This window comes from Conger conger, chromosome 17 (assembly GCF_963514075.1).
Source record: "Conger conger chromosome 17, fConCon1.1, whole genome shotgun sequence".
In the NCBI taxonomy this organism is placed as follows: Eukaryota; Metazoa; Chordata; class Actinopteri; order Anguilliformes; family Congridae; genus Conger; species Conger conger.
Window position 1 is genome coordinate 21,931,013 of NC_083776.1, and position 20,764 is coordinate 21,951,776.

Consider the following 20,764-nt stretch of genomic DNA (forward strand, 5'->3'; position numbering starts at 1 on the left):
CACAACAGCTCAATGAACATTTAAAGCTTAGACGAGCTGGATAAAAAAACAGAAGGTCAAGGCTGACGTGTCTCCTATAAAAGGGTCTTGATTGAGGACCACGGGATGAACTTCTGAACCTTTTCCCAAACACAGTCTCAAGGTAGTGAGGGGAAAAAGATATCAAATTTCAGCTCCCAGCTATTTGTCATATATGGCATGCCCTTGCACTATGTGATGCAAAAACACTTAAGACTAACTCTCCGGTGTTTCTAATATATATAGTAAGCTTAATATTCACTATGAATTCTCTGCATCACATTCAGTGCTGTGAATGTTGTGAATGTTGTGAATGTTGCACTCACTACATTGCTCCTTCGCATAAAGGCCAAACAGAAATATTTCAGTAATACCTCCCCTGAGTGTGTGCGTGTGTATTGACTGTGGCTATTTTTCACGAAGCAAATTTCAGGCAAGTCTGCAAACACTTTTCCCGGTTAGCATTCTAAAAGCATAAACCTCTGAGTTGCTCTTTCTTTGCTGGATAAAGGTTAAACGTCAGATCGGCCTGAATATATCTGACTGAACTAGTAGCGTTCTGTAGCTGCACTAAACACTAAACATTGCAGCACGCAGAGCAAATAACTCAGTATTTTACTTTAATCAAAGGCCCATATGCCATTTAGAGCCAGTAGGCTATTTGCTCTTTTTATTGCTAAACACACATTTTCTTGTGCCCAATCACATTTCAATATTACATTCCAGTGATTGCCTGTTTTTATTGGATACACTAATTGGTAATTATGATGATGTCATTAACATAATTAAATGTGTCACTGCCAAATTAGTTATGATATTTAGCCTGCAGGCAGCTAATCGGTTATTTGACTCCAGAGCTCAGATGCACTCTGTTGCTTAGGGCTCATCTTGGGCCAATCCGTTTGAGATCTTATTGTATGACACCATTTGTAAAGACCACATACTGGATCTGCTGATGAACAGTGAGACCAATCACCTGATTATGCCTTTGGTTTACAGACTCCTTGCTCTGAAATCTCTCGCAGAGCATATGTATTTATTAGCCTTGATTTAACAAAAGAGACTTGTTCAGATTAAGAATCTCTTTCCTAAGAGAGAATGGGCCAATGCAGGCAGCGGGCGGCTAGATAAAAAACAGAGTTATATAAAAAGAACATTCAAACAACAGTTGACTATAATCAAAACACAAATAAAATGTAAAAAGACAAGTTGTGCAATAAAAGAGAGTAAAAACTTCTAGTGAGTCTTCCTCCATTTTTAATGAAATAAAATCCTTAAATTAGGCTATTCCAAGCAGAATGCAGGACACATGAATGCCCTTTTGCAGGCAGAGGGTAGCAAATGCATAAAACATTCCTGGGAGCATCAAACATAGTGTCCAACACTTTGACCAAGAATGAAGAATGGGCTTATATATAAATATATATATATATATATATATAAATGACCAATGATTGAGTCTAAGGGTGATAAGAGCAGGCCAGCCTACCCTAGTAGATATAACAGAGAGTTACAATTTGTTATAAACCATAATACACAAATAGAAACATAATGGCAACAAGTCTCTTTTTGGCTTTAAAAGAAAAACAAAACTTATTTGCAAAATAAAAACTCTATTAAAGTCTCAGCCTTCTCTCTGTGTGTTGTACATAGGGATAAATGAGGGAGTCATTTAAAATACCCAGTTATATGATAACATCCTCCATTACCTCAAGAGTGACCATAGAAGGGATATTATTTGGCCTAGGCTATTCCTTCAGTTGGAAAACAAAATGAGCTTGGTTTTTATAGCATTACGAACAAGTTGAAGAAGGCTATTCTGAATAACATCAGAAGTGACTTGCGAATGTAGCTAGGCACACAACAAGAAGAGTAGGCACACAACAATATGACAGTATCATTCACCTAAAAACAAATATTCACATCTGACAAATTATTGCCCAGATTATTTATAGAAATAACAAACAAAAGTTCCCCAAGCACTGAACCCTGGGGTACACCCTTAGAAACAGATAGGTGCACAGAGATCAGAGAGACAGTTAGAAAACCAGGAAACTGCTTGCTCTGATAATATTAAAAAGTCTCTGTTTTAGAATATTGTTGTCACATGTATTAAAAGCTTTAGACAAGTCAAAAAAATGTTGCACAATGTTGTTTTTATCAAGGGAAACAGAAATAGAATTAGCTTTAATGGTGCAATGCTCCTTCTTGAAACCAGATTGGACTATTGATAAAATAGCATTTGTGCACAAAAGCTCCTTGAGCAGTTGACTTACAAGACCTTCAAGTACCTTGGAAACTGTTCACAATATAGCCTAGATATTGGCCTACAGTTATTTAATTGGGTTGGCACTCCCAATTTTAACAGTGTGGAAACAATTTAAGCAGACTTCCACATCCTTGTGATTTCATTACATTCCAAACTGATGATAATTGTGAACAAAGAGGACCTTTGATCGGTGAGCCTGAGTTGTCCTAGGTTTTATGTACTGCTTATATTCCCAGTCATATCTGGGGACAGACTTTCTTTAAAAGGCCTCACAGCCCACTGTTTCAGATCCTGTTGTCAGGGTACTGTGGAGGCTGGAGTGAGCAGCATCTTATCAGCCTCCTCCAGACCAACAGAGCTCATCCTATCCGCACTCAAAATGCACTGGGCTGCCAGTAACGGACCTCGCCCTCAGCAGCCCCTTCCCAGCGTATTGCGGACGCCCCAGTGTGCTATGACACCACGCCTCATGAATATGTATAACCCCGAGGTGTTCCACGCTATCGGGGCTTTCATCTGCTCAGATGTTAGCCCGCATCACAGCAGGACTGAATAAAACTTATGTCCTTGTTAATTCATGGCGTCTGTTCTTTTTTTCCCAGATAATTATTTTTAAATGAGTATGGGCATTAGATGAAGAAAAAATGTGGGTTAGCTTACATTATTTTACCTTTTCACCATATTATGACAAGGTCATTCACTTTAATTCCATGACCTCAACACAGCCTAAAAGGATAGAAATGCAAAATCTGCCAAATAGAGCGTTTTCAAATCGCATGGGCTATAAAAATAAATTTAAACACACAGACACACAGACACACACACACCACAACAACAACAACCGGAAAAGAAATCGCTTACACGATAATAAGTAATGCATTAGAGAGAACACCGCCTGTCCCAGGGCACAGTATTCATTTTAAACACTTTTCAGTCCGCTGTGTTTTTCTGACCGTCATCCAGCCTACGTGTAAAAGTAAACGAACTACCATATCTATAGAATTTCAATATCTATACAGTAACTTCGCTACGAAAATAATGTTAGTTTTCTCTGCAGTGATTCGAATTGTGTTGCAATTATCTCCCAGTAACATTAGACAGGGGAAATGATATTATACCTTTAATCGTAGTCCTACCAAATACAAAATGAGCTAAAGTCGTGGAAATAATATATAAATAGCATGGTTGAATTTAAAACTGTAATAAAATACTTTTGAAAATAGTGGGCGGACAACTGATCCCGGCTTCGCCTTAACTCAACATCCCCGGAACATGACCACCGTATTGAATCTATGCTATTATAGATTTGCTCAGCTTGCTAACTATCAGTAAAGCCTAGTTGGGAACGTTTAAAGTGACAGTACCATTGTTATTATGCAAAACAATAACTACACATAATTAAAATACATATATGCTAAAAATGAACCACATTAGAGATTCGTATAAAACCGTGAATTATGCTAAGTTACATGGCTAGCTGATGGTAAGATTATTAAAACCAGAGCTTATTTGCTAGCTATTGTGTAGCTAGTTAGCTTGCTAGCTAGCCAGCTATCAATTCTATGACCCTTTACAGTAAGGCCTAGCTCTAACTTACCTGTTTACGATATGTCGTCCTCACGGGGTTAGCTGTATTGGAAAAAATCATCCTCACTTTTAAGTTCTCCCAATGTAACTGTTTGTTTATTTATTTCTATTAACGTTAGCTATATTTATTTGTATCCAAGGGCTGTCTTGGTAAAGTTGTAAATTTGACTCTATACAACATAGAGTTAAATGTTTTAATTCAATTCCCCGTAATCCGTCTTGCTATGGTTATTTGTAGTTGCCAGTGAAATAGGTACTATGCCAATGCGAGATGAAAATGTATTCAAGATTCAGTTCCTGCTTCGGTCACCCAACCCGACCATTTAGCAGAGTTCATTGATCTGCATTCAGTTCCCCACAGCAAGGACCCACCTACTGAGGAAGAAACCACTCCAGCGAGCGATCAAGGGAGAATCCGGAGACAGTGAAACATAATCTTTGTTTAAAGATTATATAATCACCAACGAATAATATGCAACTCACTTTACCTAATCCGGAAAAAACAACAACTGAGCCCACATTAGCCATCAAGCGTGTGGATCTCTACATTTGGCAGTTTGTTACACCACCATATCCTTTTTTTTGGCAGCCCTTGGTTCATTCTAGCATGCCACACATTCCATAAAGCAGCCGCCGGGTTCTTTCTAGTTAAAGCGGTATAGAGTTATGCGAGAATTTAAACAGCGACAGTAACAAAGGATGGCATAAATTGGCGTTTCATTTCATTCTTGATTAGCCTCGAATGCTCAAAAGGCAAGAAGAGACCATGACAAGCTTAACGACAACTGGCTAATTCTTCGGTATGAGGCTGAAGAAATCTTATGAAACAAGTTAATCGACATATTTACGCGATTATAAAAGATAAAAGCACAACACACACTATAATCCACGAGTAATAACTTGAAATTAATACTTTTTGTCACGTCTTTGTGATGGTTCTACAGTATATGGCGTCTAAATCATGAATCACTGTGGCTTTTGGGAAACAACGCACAACTCACTGAAATAAAGTAGCAGATCTAAAGGAGTGAAAATGGTTAACTAATCCACAAGCCAGACGTATACACCGTAGGTCTATAGAACATTTTCTGGGCAGAAAGAAGTAACTAAACATGCTGCTCACAGTACCATTACATTTACATTTCAATGAGTAAGTCATTGTCTAATTGAAGTTACACTGTGTTTGTCATTATTCTGTGAAGAAAAAGAGTGGCTAAAAGACCAGAGTTTATTAGCAGAAACTATGTTGTACAGCAGGACATGCCGGAAGTAATCCTAGTGAATGAAATACATTCAGATAATATTTAAGAGCAACACTGCTATTGCTCATCGTGTCCATAATATTTAAATGACTGCATTAAAAGTTATGTACAGGATTTTTCAGCGTGTAAAACAGACAGCTTAGATTTTGGCCACCCCTGTGTGTTTCTGGGAGGTCCATAAGGGGTAATGCAGGCAGCCACAGTTCACTTATAGCCTAGGGGTTATCTAAGCACAAAGTGAAGAGTTTAATACAATTCCCGCCCCACTGACACACATGCAGTACATACAGGCAGGTCCACTGATGCGCACACAGACTTTAATCATTTGAGACACAGATAAACAAGGTGGCCCCAGAATATTTCATGCCAGGGATGTCTCAGGACCTCATAACTACTCAATGTTCATAGTATACAAACATACATCCCTTTTCACAATGATTGCTTAACAAAATATAAAGTAGCATCATAAAATGAAAAAGGACAGCTGCCATTTTTAGCCTAAATGTTTCCACCTGCAATATCATTCTTCTTCCAGAGATCAGATGTAGCCCGCTTCCATTATGAACAATACACTTCATGATTTTGATATTGACAGAAACGAACACACACACCCTTGTGATTTGTAAACCGATGGTAGTAAGATTGCATTGCCTGCAGCTAATTCAATAAATGATTCCTAGATTGCTTCAGTAGTCACAAATAACAAAATATCATAATCTATTAATAATGATATTGCTGAATTAACTTGGCGGGCAAAACTTACAAAATGGTGTCCTGTGGCTAGGATTCCCATTTAAAGAAAATGTTTCTATTGATGGCATACATGGCATTCTCTGGGCAGGCACAATGATACTGATACCTTACTGATATTTACACTGATCATGTTCCTGAATTTTAAATGCAGAAGGCTGTGGACACAAGTAATTATGGGTGTAACACACACCAGACTGTGTGCATCCATGTCTGAATATGGATTTTAGGATAAAGGGAGACAAAGATACTCTTAAAGCCAGGGCATTTTGTAGTTTATCCTAGGAAAAAATCCCAACTTTAATGAACAATTTATTTTGCAAACCGTTATTTCAAATAGAAGATACATGGATAGAACAATTCAGTAATAGACTATATGAAAGATTTTAAGATTGCTTTGAATACTCCCATGTAATTATATAGGATTGGTCTAATTTTCCAATGTACCAATTTTTCTCATTGCAATACCAATTTATCACTGTAATAAATGTAATCTGTGAAAAATGTTTAGATTTATATTACTGGTATTTTACATTAAATATATACTTTTAAATACCCACTAAAATATGGGATGTATTGTTTTTTAAAATTAATATCAGGTTTTGACCTGCATGTAATGTCCTGTCCAATAGTAAATTCTCGCCCCATTGAAAGAAACTATTCACAATTTTCTTTTCCTTTGGGATGAAACTGTCAAAATCTTATGTAAGATAATATATTAAAGTTCAATAAAAAGAAAAACAGGAAGATTCTGTTCTCATTTTAAAGGAATTCTGCCTCCTGCCGCATGATCTTCCATTCACATGTATATGATAAAAATGCCCTCTTTATCCAAGTAGTTCAAATATATTCAGAAATAGTACCTTAGACCTTAAGGCATTACGGATATAATAGTAAATAATACACATGGATTTTGACAATACATGAATGATTTTTTATATATTAACTTGCATTCCTAACATTTACCTGTTTTTACAAGCAAATAAATACACAATACACAAGTATAACACACAGGACGTCTAATTGTGCTTTGATTGAATATCATTCTTATTCTTGTTGTTGTGCTTCATCCATATTTAACACTCAGAACACACTCCATGTACTCTGAACTCTAAAGTCAGACCTATGCGGTAGGTTTCCTCCTGAAAACAATTAATCATAAAAGCCTAAAAATATATGTGTTTATGAAATTTACCAGCTCATACAGTATGTGCAAATGAATGCTCTAAATCAAAACGTGCACAGAGGATTGTACAGTAACAGATAAGAGCATAATAACAGGCAGGCAGCCATGTTGAGAAACTGGCAGATCTTCAGTGTGGTTATGCACATGTGATTACCGAGAATCTCACACACACTGAGGATCAGTTTAGTAGAGCTTACACGGCAGCCCAGTGACTGGACTAGAGACGGATGTAAGGGCTTCTAAGAAGAGCCTGTATGGTGACATTTTGGGAGGAACAGCTCACCTGACAATCACTGATTACCTGAAGCCTGAAAACGGTTAGTGGATTAGTATTCATTCCATTTGGGATGAAAGTAACCCTCAGGGTTATTAAATGTCTTTGTAACAGTTCAGAGCCTAAATCATAACCTTCAGCTGCCACCCTTGCATGGATATGAGTTTTGGTTATCATCATATCTTACAGCACCAAAATCACTCTTATGGCTGTGACACACACAGCTCCTCTACCCAGTGCAACAGAGGCAATGGTGCTCATTTTCAATCTCACCGTGAGCTTTTGTTTGCTCTTGTGTGTCCAGGGCTTTGAAGCAGTTGCCAATAAGATTTGCAACATCTGCTCTTTTGATCACGGTATACAGAACAATGTCAACATGGGGCCAGAATCACATCAGATGAAAAAACTAAATCTCAAGAGCTACTGTTCAAATCGAGGAATCAACCAGCGTTTTTTTATCCAAATCGTTTTGACATAAGCATTTTATACATTATTAATTAGCAAGATGGCTTCCCCTACTTCCTCAGTCACCTGAGCGGATTAATATTTGATGGGTAACTCTTTCGGGTTATCACACAGAATATAATGTCCCTTGCAGTACACCAAAGGTCACAAAAAAAAACGAGCACAGGGGCCTTTCCAGGTCAATATGTGGTGGCAATAGGTCACTGTTAGAAAGAGTCAATACATCTGAGTCAGCAATATTAAGGTCACTGTGTGAAAGAGGCCAGAGGGCTGATAATGACTGCAGAACACACCCTTTAGGGCCCAGCCAAAGAAAACACAATCCTGTTCAATTCAGCTGTCAGTGGAGTTTCGCCCCTTTTATCTTCTATTGAGCCTTACGGTGCATGACACGTAGGAGTCTAGAGAGAGATAAGTCTACCAGGAGATCATCCATATGTTTTTTTTACTGAACTCTCATTACAGTGTTATGATAAAGACACAAATAAAATAGGTTAAGGACTAAAATAGCTTTTTGGTCTAACATCCGTCCAATTATTTGAGAACATCCTGCTAAAAACTAGCAGGATGTGTTAGTCATCGATCACGGTGGCTTAGTTTTTGAAGACAGTTAGCTTAATAGCCTGAATTTAATTAGCAGTTTCACCCATTTGAAATTGCTGTCATTGATGGTTACATGTGATGATGCCAGACTGCTTTTAATTAGCTTAATTTAGCCAGTCATGTTACATTTTATTCTTAGGTCGTTTGCATCTCATGTGATGGAGCTTACTATACAGATACACGTAAATGGCTTGGTGGGTACAGTACAGGCTCCTCTCTGACACGTTCGTTATGGTACCAAAACTATCCATTACATATGATGTACAACAAACAGCTCACCTGCCAGTGAGCTTAACAGAAAAGCCCACAATGAGTGTATTACACACACCTGACACAGATCATTTCCTGAGGAGGCTGTTTTGACACAATGCAGCTGCTCTTGCTGAATCAGCAGGGCAAACAAGCTTGAAATTTCAGAAAGCTCCACCCCTCCCCTTCTCTCTATCCCTTTTATTTTAATCGTGAGTCCCTGTCAGACTGAAATCTGTGGGAAACCATCTCTCTGAATTCTGCTGTGTCCTTATAAGACCAAACAGTCCAGCTCCAGTTTGGATACGCACCATAGGTACCATATAGGAGACACACCGGTATGGGTGCTTGCTTTGGCAACCCTTGCACCATATGAAATAAAAGACAACCCAAATATTCCAGGCAGGAAACATGGTGCACATTCTTTAGATACAATAACAAAACAAGTAGAGCAGCTTCTATTCGGAACATGGCAACTCGCAGCTTAACAAGACTTCCTTTTAAAGGCTTAAACCTCTCTCCCCGCTACTTCCTCCCTGGTCGCTTCCTCGAGGTGCACCAAAGCCCTGCCGCAGAGCCGTTCTCAGGGGCAACAGGAGCCCCACAGGGCAGGCCGGGGACAGAACGAGTCCGGGATTTACCTTGCTTGTTGCGCGGGAGCAGAAGAGTCGGGAGTTGTAACCCCTGTGAGACATTGACAGAAGCATCTTGGAGAGTCACACACTAGCGATTCTGCAAGTGTGTGTGTGTGTGTGTGTGCTTGCTGCACAGGAAGAGGCCTCTCTCAGAACGGATCCACACACCCGACAGCCAGAGGGCTCAGTGTGGGGGTGGGGACACACACGGTTTTCTAGAGCTATGTTTAACTGGCAGAAAGCAAATGACTTAAGAGTTCGGGAAGGAAGCCATGCTATGAGGAACCGAAGGTTGAGTTTGACATTGGGAAAAATGTACGTTCTTCCAAATGGTAACAAACAACAGCTTTGGTGAAAATTCTTGAGAAAGTGACTTCAGGACTGACATTACAAGACTTCACAAATTATTAATATATTATGGATGTGCTTTAGCTTCATGAAATAATGCTGCTGTTGCAAAACAGTGCAGCATTTCAACATGGAGAAAAAAACATTCTAAAAGCGTGATGTAATCTCAGAGAACCAAATATGCACCAAACATGTGGGGATATCAAATTACAAAAAAGAAAGAAAGAAAATGTACCAGCCGAGTTTCCAGCAGAAACTAAATCTAAGCCAATGGACACAGATAGTGACCATTTTCCAATGTGAATTTGAAGCTTGAATGTGAAGCTAGACTTGTGGTTAAGCCTTGCAAGTTATACAACAGTTCTGGCATTGCTTACAAAAGAATGCAACTGCGTTTTGAAAAGTCTTGTTCTTGTTTTGTCCCCCTCCCCCCTCCTCCCAGGAAGGGTGTGTGAATGTAAACATGCTGTTTTCCACAGGTCCTCATAAGGCTGTCCCCACCAGAGGTCAGGTGACAGGTTATCTACAGTTGAGTGACAGCACGGAAAGATGGAATATCATTTTATGCCGTTTATCTGTCAATATAATTTTGCTAAAATGGAAAGCCTTCTTCTCTGGGATGGTCCTAAAAGTAAAATTATTTCCATTGTTTGGGGAAGGAGGAGAATAGTATGGCCAATTATAAACCAATAGAAGGATATTTTTAAAAATTATTAACACTACTGGTTTGCTTCTATTTCAACTAATAATGTAATGATATTTTAACTCCAGTTCATTTTCAATGAACCGCCTATGTATTGGGACAATGTATAAATTTAATGACTTGTAAATACTTAATGGAAATACCCCTTTCATTTGATGACTGCATTCAGTCTGCGACTCAAGAATATCACTAGGTTCATGATGTGAAAGTTTTTGCCAAACTTTTACCGCTGGCCTTTTCAGTTGTTGGGTGTCCTCTGGGGTTTTGGACTGCTGTTTTCCTTTGAGCAAGTGAATAGCATGTTAGATGGAGTTCAAATCCTGTGTCTGACTGGGCTACGTCAAAAATATCCACCTGTTCTTCCTGATAAGCTCCTGGTTTGGGCTGTTTACCTGATGCGTGATAAACGTCCATCCAATGGGTTTGCTGGCATTTCTCGTAATATTGCTGGACAATATGTGTCTGTACACGTATGTTATTGTGTTGCTGCTTTCACTGGTTACATCACCAGTAAAGACCATTGAATCAGCTCCAGATACAGGCCCAAGCCATCATTCACACTGCCTCCACCATGCCTGCCAGTGGATCCAGAGCAGTCCCTCTCTTTCTCCACAATTTGGTCTTTCCATCGCGATGGTAAAGGTTTATCTTTGCCTCATCCATCGATAAGGATTGTTTTCAGAACCCAACAGGCTCAACTTTGTTTTGTTTTTTTGTAAATTCCAATCTCGCATATCTGTACTCCGTGCTGATGATAGGCCATGCAGGCTAGGTTAATTGGAAACTCTAAATTGGTATAAGTAGGTAGGTATAAGTGAATGGTGTGTCCTGCGATGGATGGCAACCTGTCCAGGGTGTATTCCTGCCTGTCGCCCAGTGCATGCTGGGTTAGGTTCCAGCCCTGTGACCGTAACCAGGAATAAGTGGGGTAGAAAATGGATGGAAGAATTTTGATTTGTACAGAGGAAAATCAACCAATTTGATTGTTCCAATACTTTAGCATTACCTTCATGTCAGCAGTTTCAGTACAAGGTTTAAGTGAAGGCACTCCTCTGCTGTCCTGTTTCCCTCTTACACTGTTTTGTTGTTCTTCACCTTGCCTTAACAGCTTGCATTCTGTCAGATGTTGTCCACATGGATTCAGCGATGAATCTGCCCATGACAGGCTGCTGAACCACTTAAAGCTTAGAGACACTTTTCCCATTGCACTTTTTCCAAACTTCAAGCTACACTAGCTTGAACTGTACTGTTAAATGTCCAGACAAATCTGATGAAGTACATATGATACCCACCGGACTCAAACTCTGTTAGAACTGACGGAAGACTGAACCTTTTCCTGTGTAGGTTTAAGAAACACATGGCTCTGGTAGAACATGGCAAATCTGCCCAGGTGCATATGGAACTGAGCACAGCAGCAGGGAGGATTATATTTTGTGATGTGAAAGTAACCATTTATCATGGAAAAACCCCAAAGTATTTCAGCATACACAGGCACTGGGTTTTAACAATAAAGCATTAGCTAATTTACAAATTCAACTGCAGGTGCTCAGACCACCCTGTCTGACACCAACAAACATTCCACGGTCAAAGTCACTTAGATAAATAAATTTGGCCGCTTAGATAATCACATGAATAGTGCTCGATGAGTGTATATATGTGTCTTTACCACATTTTGTGACACCCCATGGCTGTCTGGGCTTTCTCCAGGTGACACAGACGCAGTTTCCTCTGTGAGAAGTAGCACCTCCTCTGGGCTGTTCATGTTCTACAGCAAGCTATTAAAAGACAAGCATGACTGTGAAATTGACAAAGACTCAGCAGGAGAGGAGGACAAACCTAGAATGGCCCATTCATTATAAAGGCCCACATGCATAGTTTTCATGTTTTTCAGCTTTTTGTATCTTATTTGAGCTTTCAATGTGTTTTATATTGATTCAAGTTTAAAAAAAGGTCAAAGTAGGCATATTTTACTGTCAAACTGCAATTTTCCCAAGCTGTTTTTCACATGACATGATGTATGTTTTTGCACAATTATGGGATTGCTAAATGTTAGAACAGAGATCTGGCCATTGCTCTTTCCGAACGGTTTGTGGGCATTTTAGATACAGAACCCAGGAAGAGCATGCTGATAAGCTTTAAGCTAGGAGCTATTTTTAAGATGGCTGACTGTTTTAAGTAGTACAATACATGAAGCCACCACATCCAATCAGTCACAGAATAGTAGGTCCATGAATAAAACAACATTTATTTTTTGAATAAAACAAAAATTCCATAATTGCTTGCTTCATTTGGAGATTTGAACTGATTCTAATTTTGGAGTTTGTAAAGCTTAACTACCATTAGAAGTCACCACAGCAACCAGCATATTTTCACAGCTGCTCTTAACAGGTACTCCTTCATTTTGATTCTCATTTGAATGTGTGTATTACACAGCTCCAAAAGACTGCTGTTGAACCTTTTATACAAGGAGCAGTGTTATCATATTCCACACACCGCAAGAATGCTCACAATATTGCGATTTTTTCTTCTGTGAGATGGGGGTGAGAAGACACACACTGTGCCATAGGCAGAATTAAAAAGCAGATAGTTGGTTTGGTTGTTAAGAACTGAACACTATGTGAAATCCATTGTAACTTTAGCTGAACTGAACTCTGACACTAGTTGGCTTGCCTCTTGTTTGCCTCTATTTGTATGCTGAAGTAATTTTAACTCTGTTATTAAGTAAATATACATTGTAGTATACAGTAGTATACAGTATGTAGTAGATTTAAATATCAAACATGCTTAATAGGATTTTTGTTTCATGTTGTCATTTTATATGGAGTAATGTTGGAGAGACAACCCATTAATAATAAAAGTGTCTGCAGTTCAATATTGCCATTTTATATAGTGCTGCAAAGAAACATACCCAGCTCAAATAACTATTTGACCTGTAGAAATCCTACAGGTCACTGAAAAATCTAAGGTACATCCATTTGCATGACATATTCTGAACAGAATTCTTAATTCATATTCTTGTAAGCTTGACATGCCATATTTTGTTAAAAATTCAGAGATCTTCAGGAGTGAAATCCCAGGAGATTATCAGTTTCTGAGATACTCAGACCACCCTGTCTGACACCAACAAACATTCCACGGTCAAAGTCACTTAGATCAGATTTTTTCCCCATTCTGATGGTTGATTAACTGAAGCTCCTCACCCGTATCTACACGACATGCCATATTTTGTTAAAAATTCAGAGATCTTCAGGAGTGTTTACACAAACATTTGACACAGATCAAAAGAAACGCATTAAATAGTTTCCCCTTGTTTGCTGACATGTAAAGGTCTGTAGTTAATTAGACAGGTCCCTGTATTAACGACTCTCCAACTAATGCTGAAACAAAAGGCACTATTGTTCCTTTTGATGAGCTGTTCTCTCTGTGAACAAATGGCAGTGAGCGTCAGTGTTGGATCTAGGACTGCTTCTTTTCAAACAGTACCATGACATCTATATAATCACTCCAGTAACAGACACTAGTAATTACCAATATTGCATTGCGTGAAATCTGTTACATTTAGTACACCTTGGCCAATGAGTTACTAAGGTGCTACACTGCATTTAAGAATACGTGCATGTAATTACTGGATATTGTTCAACAGTGGTACTGATATTTTATTGATCTCCACTGGGGATATGAACCATTATTGCCTAACGTGATAACGGTTTTCACATTTCCTTTACTTAAAGGGAGATAAAGTTAAAACAATTTTAAAACCAATATGGTGACAGACATTAAAGGTCTACATATATACAATATGTATTATATACAATATAATGCTATATCATTCATGACAGATACCTTTCCAATAATAATGTTACTAAAAATTCATATAAATACTGGATATATTTTTTAATTGACCACAGTAAAGCATATTTTGATTACAATCTTTGTTGTATTACATTGAACCAACATGTGGTTGTTAAACAAATTCACAATACTCTATGTCAAATACACAGATTTAATAATTAAAATATTGTGGGAAGATTTTTCTTACTCAATGTTTCATAACATTCTTCCAAAAGCTTTTTATGAGCTATATGGTTATACGGCACATTAACGCAGAAAGAAACCCGTCTGCCATAAATTTGCACATTTTGTAATGACAAACACAAAATACCACAGATATTTTCATGTTTGATCCGATTTTTCCCTTTCCATGGAAATAAAGCTTATTAGGAGTCTAATAAATAAAATATCTCTCTCCCATGAACAAATAGATAGCTTAATCAACAGTGAAAATTGCAGCTCAATTCTATAACTCTTTCCACCAAATACTGCCCCAGGGAGCATGTTTCACATGTTAAACTGATAAAAATAAGTAAAGCCAAAGCTCTCTGAGCATGCTATCGAGTATGAGCGCTTCCACACGCCAGACAGAGTCACTACTACAGAGAGCAGTGTGCGTATGACTCTGCACTGTGCCCTCATTCTGCCTATGTCAAAGTTTCAAGAATGAGAATCATATGAGCACAATGGGAGCCCTTTCAGCTCCGCGCTGCAAAAAGGGCAGTACAACTATGCTGTTTAATTGTGTACACTCCGCTGCCAGGCAACCCCGCACACTTTATTGTAAACATTGTATAAGGCTTTTTCAGCCTCAGCATAATACCATTGTTCGGCGGTTCTGTGTGCGATGCCTATGGACGTTAATGTGCTCGCTCTCTCGTCGTGAGCTTGTGGTGATGAGGCCAACAAGCACGTCTGTTTGTCAACAGCCAGTATTTCAGCTGCCTGAAGGAGTGGCCTGGAATCGTGGGAGAGAACGGAGATCTCAGTGACGGCTGACGAGATAAAGGTCTCTTTCTTTGCTCGTTGGAAAACCTGTTCCCAGTATTGAGGCAACGAATGTCTCTGTGAATGCTTAATCTTTTAACCTCAGTGAATCCGTGTTCCTGAGATTAAGTACGAAAAACGTCAATGAAATTTGAAAAAAATCTATTAAATTATTTAGAATCTACTATATTTAATGATTACCTAAACATATGTACTCTTGAGTTAGAAGCCTAGGTATCTGTGTACTGAAAATATATATTAAATCAGTAGCTCTAGTTAATGTAAAAGGTTATATAAGCCTATTTGTTTTCCACAAATGAAGCCTAATAACAGTCAAACAGCCTTATATATTCCCAGAATATGGAATATTTTAGGCAAATCCAAAGCCAAAACCACCATAAGCCATACTGCTTTCTATACTGGCAGATATATCTAGCAATATAAATGCAAATGCCTACATTATGCTCATAGTCAGATTTATTTATTTTTTATTTATTTCTTTATTTATGCATGTTGTCTTGTTTGGAATAAAATCACCTTTACAAGCCTGACCTCTTCAATGGCGGCAGCCGCACAGTCATTTCCATTATAAACATAAATTATAGATATATCTCATATTCCTTTTATGAAATCAAAAGCGCAGCATTTCCTCGCACTTGGCCCAAGGTCAAAGCAGGTAGCCCATTGCAATGATGCGTGTTCTGTACTAGTGTCTGCCATTGTCAGAGCTATTCCCACACCCATTATCCAGTCACACGGCTGTGGAGAGAAATGGCAAAGAGGCTGTCCCACTGCAGAATCATTCTCTGCACTGATTCCACACAGAGACATTTCCTTCCGCGCAAACTAGACCACCGCTCTCTAGATTTTTAAAGCTATGCTTTCCTCTTGGAAATAGACAAGAGTCCAGGTCATTGTAAGAAGGAATTTGCTGCTACAGTGTGAGACCTTTGTCCCCAGCCCACCCTGAACACTTTCTACATGCCATTAACCACAGTTTAAAGAAACAGTGCTCCGCATACAGAGCAGGACAACAATCCAGGAACATACATGTTCACATCCTTCATCGGTTTGAACATACAAAGACTGAAGAAACTACCACATGCTTGAAGATTTACTAAGCCTTCATCATGGTTGTGCATGGTTTGTTGTATCTCTCTTACAAAGCTGCTTGGCATTTCACTAAAACAAAAAGCAACTTTGCTTCAAATGAGGTATGAGATATAACAAGATAAATAATCCCTTGATACAGAAACATGTATGACAGATGGTCGCACACAATTGAGCAACTTTCTAATTACCCTGATCAATACAAAGTGCATTATGTAGCTAACTACCAAGATCAACATTAGAGGTTCATAAGAGGCTGCTGCCCACACGGAGCTAGAGAGCCATTACAACTCTTTTTCCTCTTGAATAATTGAGGGAAAGCGAGCCACCTGCCTGCACATTAGCGATATTAGAACCTTTATTCTGCCGTCTTAAACGCTCGCTCAATGATATAGTAGGAGATGAAGGGGTACAAAACTCTGTTCTTCCTTGAGGTTTGAACGGATGGATTATTAAATGTCATTAAATGACCCGGCACATCTATAAAACATTCATGACACTATAGCCACTCCCAAGGGCCACTCTTGTTATCAAGGGCACATAATTAATAAACCATTACTAAACCATTTGTACAATATCTTAAAATTATAAGACATTGTAGAAACATCTTTTATATTTGTTGAATGGATGACAATACATCAGACATAGCCTATGCTACTATGATAAATTGCTGCCAGATGTCAATCATAAAAATTTAATATAAAATAATGTAAAATTATTTCGAAATTATAGGCCCACTGCTAACTCTTTCATAATTTCAGATCGGGTAGAAAAGCCAATGGTTTTATTGTTGCTATCGTTGATTACTCTGGGCTGTATTCGTCACATTTGCATAATGCCAGCACCTGGTGACATTTGCTGCCCGTGGAAAATGATCAAATCTTGAACTGCACACGCACATATTACACAAGGCAGCGAAATAATGCCAATCATGTTGAGAGCTAGCCGACATATGTATAGGTAACCTCATCATTTAAATGCAAAGTTGAGTGTTTATTTGCATTACTATATATACTAAATAACTTCTGGATATGATGTTGTTCAAATAATCCTGTGTAGGCTACTCCGTTAAACTTTTAATGCGTTTGTCCAAAGCCTATTATTACTGTATAGATATTGACAGATATTAAATCATGGAAGTACTCACACCAATGATGCCGTTCTAAATAACTGATATAAAGTCTTAAAATTAAATAAAACGCGTTTTTAATCCTTGCAGTGAAATTAAACGCTTTAACCCAACCCTTAAAACAATGTCAATGGAGGGGAGCAGCAGGAATCGCACAGAAATCTATGAAACACACTTCGCATAAACGAACATAAAGACAGTTCGATAAAACTGTTAGAAAACGAGAAACATTCATGGAGAAACATTAACCACATAAATACTGACTATTTTAAGGAAAACGTATTGGCAAACATCTTTAAAATGGGGCACGAGATGCCGAAAATAAGCTGTAACAGTCGTTTCAGCAACAAGAATAGCCAAAGCACCAGAAACGCCCCAGTTCAGTATTTCCACTTTATAAATAAAACGTTGTTACTGTACCGTAGCTCGCAGGTACTGTGGGTAGTAATACGAGTACTGATACATCTGTTGTTTCCACACTTTTCCCATGAAGATACAGATTTATGCCTGCAACGCAGGAACTGAAGATTACTTCAGTGCCTCCTCTGTCCTTTAGCTTTCCTCGTTTCAGTTTCCAAAAGACCTCTCCCTAGAACCGTCTGTTAAACACACAGGGCATGCACCCCCATTAGCCAAGATTATGATGTTTGTGCCCTGCAACTTATCGTCCCCCTAATTCATATATTTTTGTAAATCAAGCAGATCAGTATGATCGGTGGTGACGACAGACCTTTCGTCCGGATGAAAAAGATACTGCATCACTCTACACTCTACATTTAAAAGGGAGGCTAACTATGTATCTTATAACAGATTATAGCCTATCCATATAAACATTCAGAAATGCGATACAGGTCAGCTCTTAATAAGAACGAAGAGGAAGACACGTGGATGAAGGCATACATTATGTAAAAGCGATTCAACAATCTTCACATTGTCAAACAAAAGGTCAGAATACAGTAAATGTGTAAATTATAATATCCTAACTTGATAAAGCTCATTCTAATTACAAATGAAATGTGGTCTTGTGTATCAGGAGTGGACGTTATTAGCTGCCTGATTGTTCTGAAACGGTGGGCATGGTCAACCAATGATCAAATGCATTTAATGTCACTTTCATCCAAAACAGACCGTCTGTACTTGCTGTACAGGCAAATAACCCATTAAAGGTATAACTGCAAGCACTGCATACAGTTATATTATTAAAATTCCAGAAATATGATGGTGCTACCAGGTCAGTAAAAACATGTTCCACCAGGAATTACTGGGCAATAAGTGATAATGCAGATGCATATGAAACCTGGGGTTTCTGAGATGCTACATAGAGAATATTTGACAGATGTGAATATATGTACTATACGTTTGTTTGAGATGTGCATTTTAATCAAGATAACATTTTAAGTCAATTATAAATATATTTGCTAAAAATAGTTTTTGATAATCAACATAAATATAATGGGTAAAATGTGGATTCAAACATTTCTTCCAAGATTGTGCTCCCATACAAATAACTGCAGCGTGATGCATGATGGTGCTCTGTCTGTACTCCAGCCATATACATCTCCTGCTTGTTTCCCAGGCTAGTTGCTTCAAGTTTCCCCTTTGGCATATTAATCATATGTTCAAGTGGATTCAGATTTCAGATCTTCTAGTTTTTGGCTTTGAAACTCCTTGGTTGCATTAGTAGTATGTTTGGCATCATTGCCTTGCTGTAGGATGAAATGCCATCCAATAAGTTGGGAGGCATTAATTTGATCTTGAGCAGATAATATACTTCTGTACACTTCAGAATTCAATTAAATCAGTGAAGACAAGCAAGCCAGTACCTGTGGCAAGCTAACAAACAACAACCACAACAAAAAAACAAAAAAACCTCGCCATTGTCAGATTATGTTGGGATATTTTGATCTTGGACAGTGCCTTTTGGCCTTGACACTTTATAAGAAATATATTTTATTTTCATCCCTGCATAGTATGCCACTAGTATACTTTCTTAAAGTCTAATTTACCGTCACTTACCTAAACATGTATTATAGTATTTTTGTAGTGTACTAGTGTAGTATCCTATAATTTAAAGTATAATTTAAATAAAACCTATTAGAAAACTTTCAGTAAGCATACTATTAGCACTTAATTTACATCCCTGGAAAATGTACTACTAATTACACTTTTTTCCAGCACCTATTCATCCAAATGGTCATGCACTGTTGAGCCCCATTGCCATGTTTAATTGTATTGCGCTTTCTTTTGGATTTATGTATTGTTATTTTGGAATCAATCAATCATAGTTTTACACATTTTAAGTATATGTATACAAGTACATCTATATTACTTAAGCTATCCATTTGAACTAAATAAAGTTGTGTGTTTCTCTTAATTTTGTAATGCAACACAGCACACTTTCATAAATGGTACCAGAAAATGAGGAATATGTGGATTAGATAAAATGTCAAATATTCCAAAATGTAGCCCAGGGACTACAGATGAAAATAATTAGCCTCTCTGCCTAACCCTGATGCATTAGCAGATGCTATTAATGTTATCAATGGGCATGCCCCTGTCAATAAACTAATTAATGAAATAAAATAACGGATGACTAGATTTTTATTATGCTTAAAATAGCATTTGTGTTATGATAGCTTTGTACTTCAAGTGTACTTCTAATACATAGTATAGATTGTGATGTCGCTAAACTATACATGAAATAACAATGAATGCAATTTTATTTTGAATGTAGTAGTGATAAATTAAAATAGTAGCAAAAGCATAATTTAAATATTTTTTCCCCCTATTATTATTATAAATATTCCTGTGGGGGAATGCTATGAAAGCCTAAAGGTTACATTTACAATGAAAATATTCTCCATTTGTAATGAACATAAACAGGGAAGCTGTTAATACAGCACAGGGCAGAATCTCAAAGTCAGAGGTACAGTATGTCACTGGAAGAGTTCAGAGCTTATTCACAGGCAACAGAACCGTCGCCACTTAAACACACCACTTTAAAACTCCAATACAGGAAAAATAACATTTCCATGCATTCATGTTAAACAAAACATCACAGTTACAGATCTAATGTGATGTAGTTGTAGTCGCTGGCCGGGTTCATTGTGTTCAGCGTTAGTGCGCAGGGAGCGGTGGGTGGGTTGGAATCTTGACCATCATCCAGCTCCAGTCAGGGGAGAGCTGCAGGCTGAGCACTTCCTGCTTCCAGTGGCAGGAAGCTGGCAGCTTCCAGGGAGGAAGGGCTGGGCCCGGTCCGCTAGGAGAGGCCTGGAGCTGACATCAGATAATACAGGAGAATGTACTAGAACAAACACTCCCAGACACAATGTTAATGTAAATATTCACATTTGCATCG

At 38.2% G+C, this 20,764-nt stretch overlaps 1 protein-coding gene across 6 annotated transcripts in view; it reads right to left on the bottom strand.

The window, feature by feature from the left end:
• The window catches only part of LOC133116628 (RNA-binding motif, single-stranded-interacting protein 1), a 47,415-nt gene extending 29,429 nt beyond the window's left edge, over positions 1-17,986 (bottom strand). For 2 of the 6 annotated variants that reach the window (XM_061226417.1, XM_061226416.1), the window contains exon 1: positions 3,885-4,200. In XM_061226417.1, the coding sequence (XP_061082401.1) occupies positions 3,885-3,935 (51 nt within the window). In that variant the 5' untranslated portion in view covers positions 3,936-4,200. Of the gene's footprint in view, positions 1-3,884; positions 4,201-9,304; positions 9,467-17,826 lie in introns of those variants that run through there. The other 4 variants (XM_061226414.1, XM_061226411.1, XM_061226415.1 and 1 more) reach the window with 4 other exon arrangements.
• Positions 17,987-20,764: the final 2,778 nt, after the last annotated feature.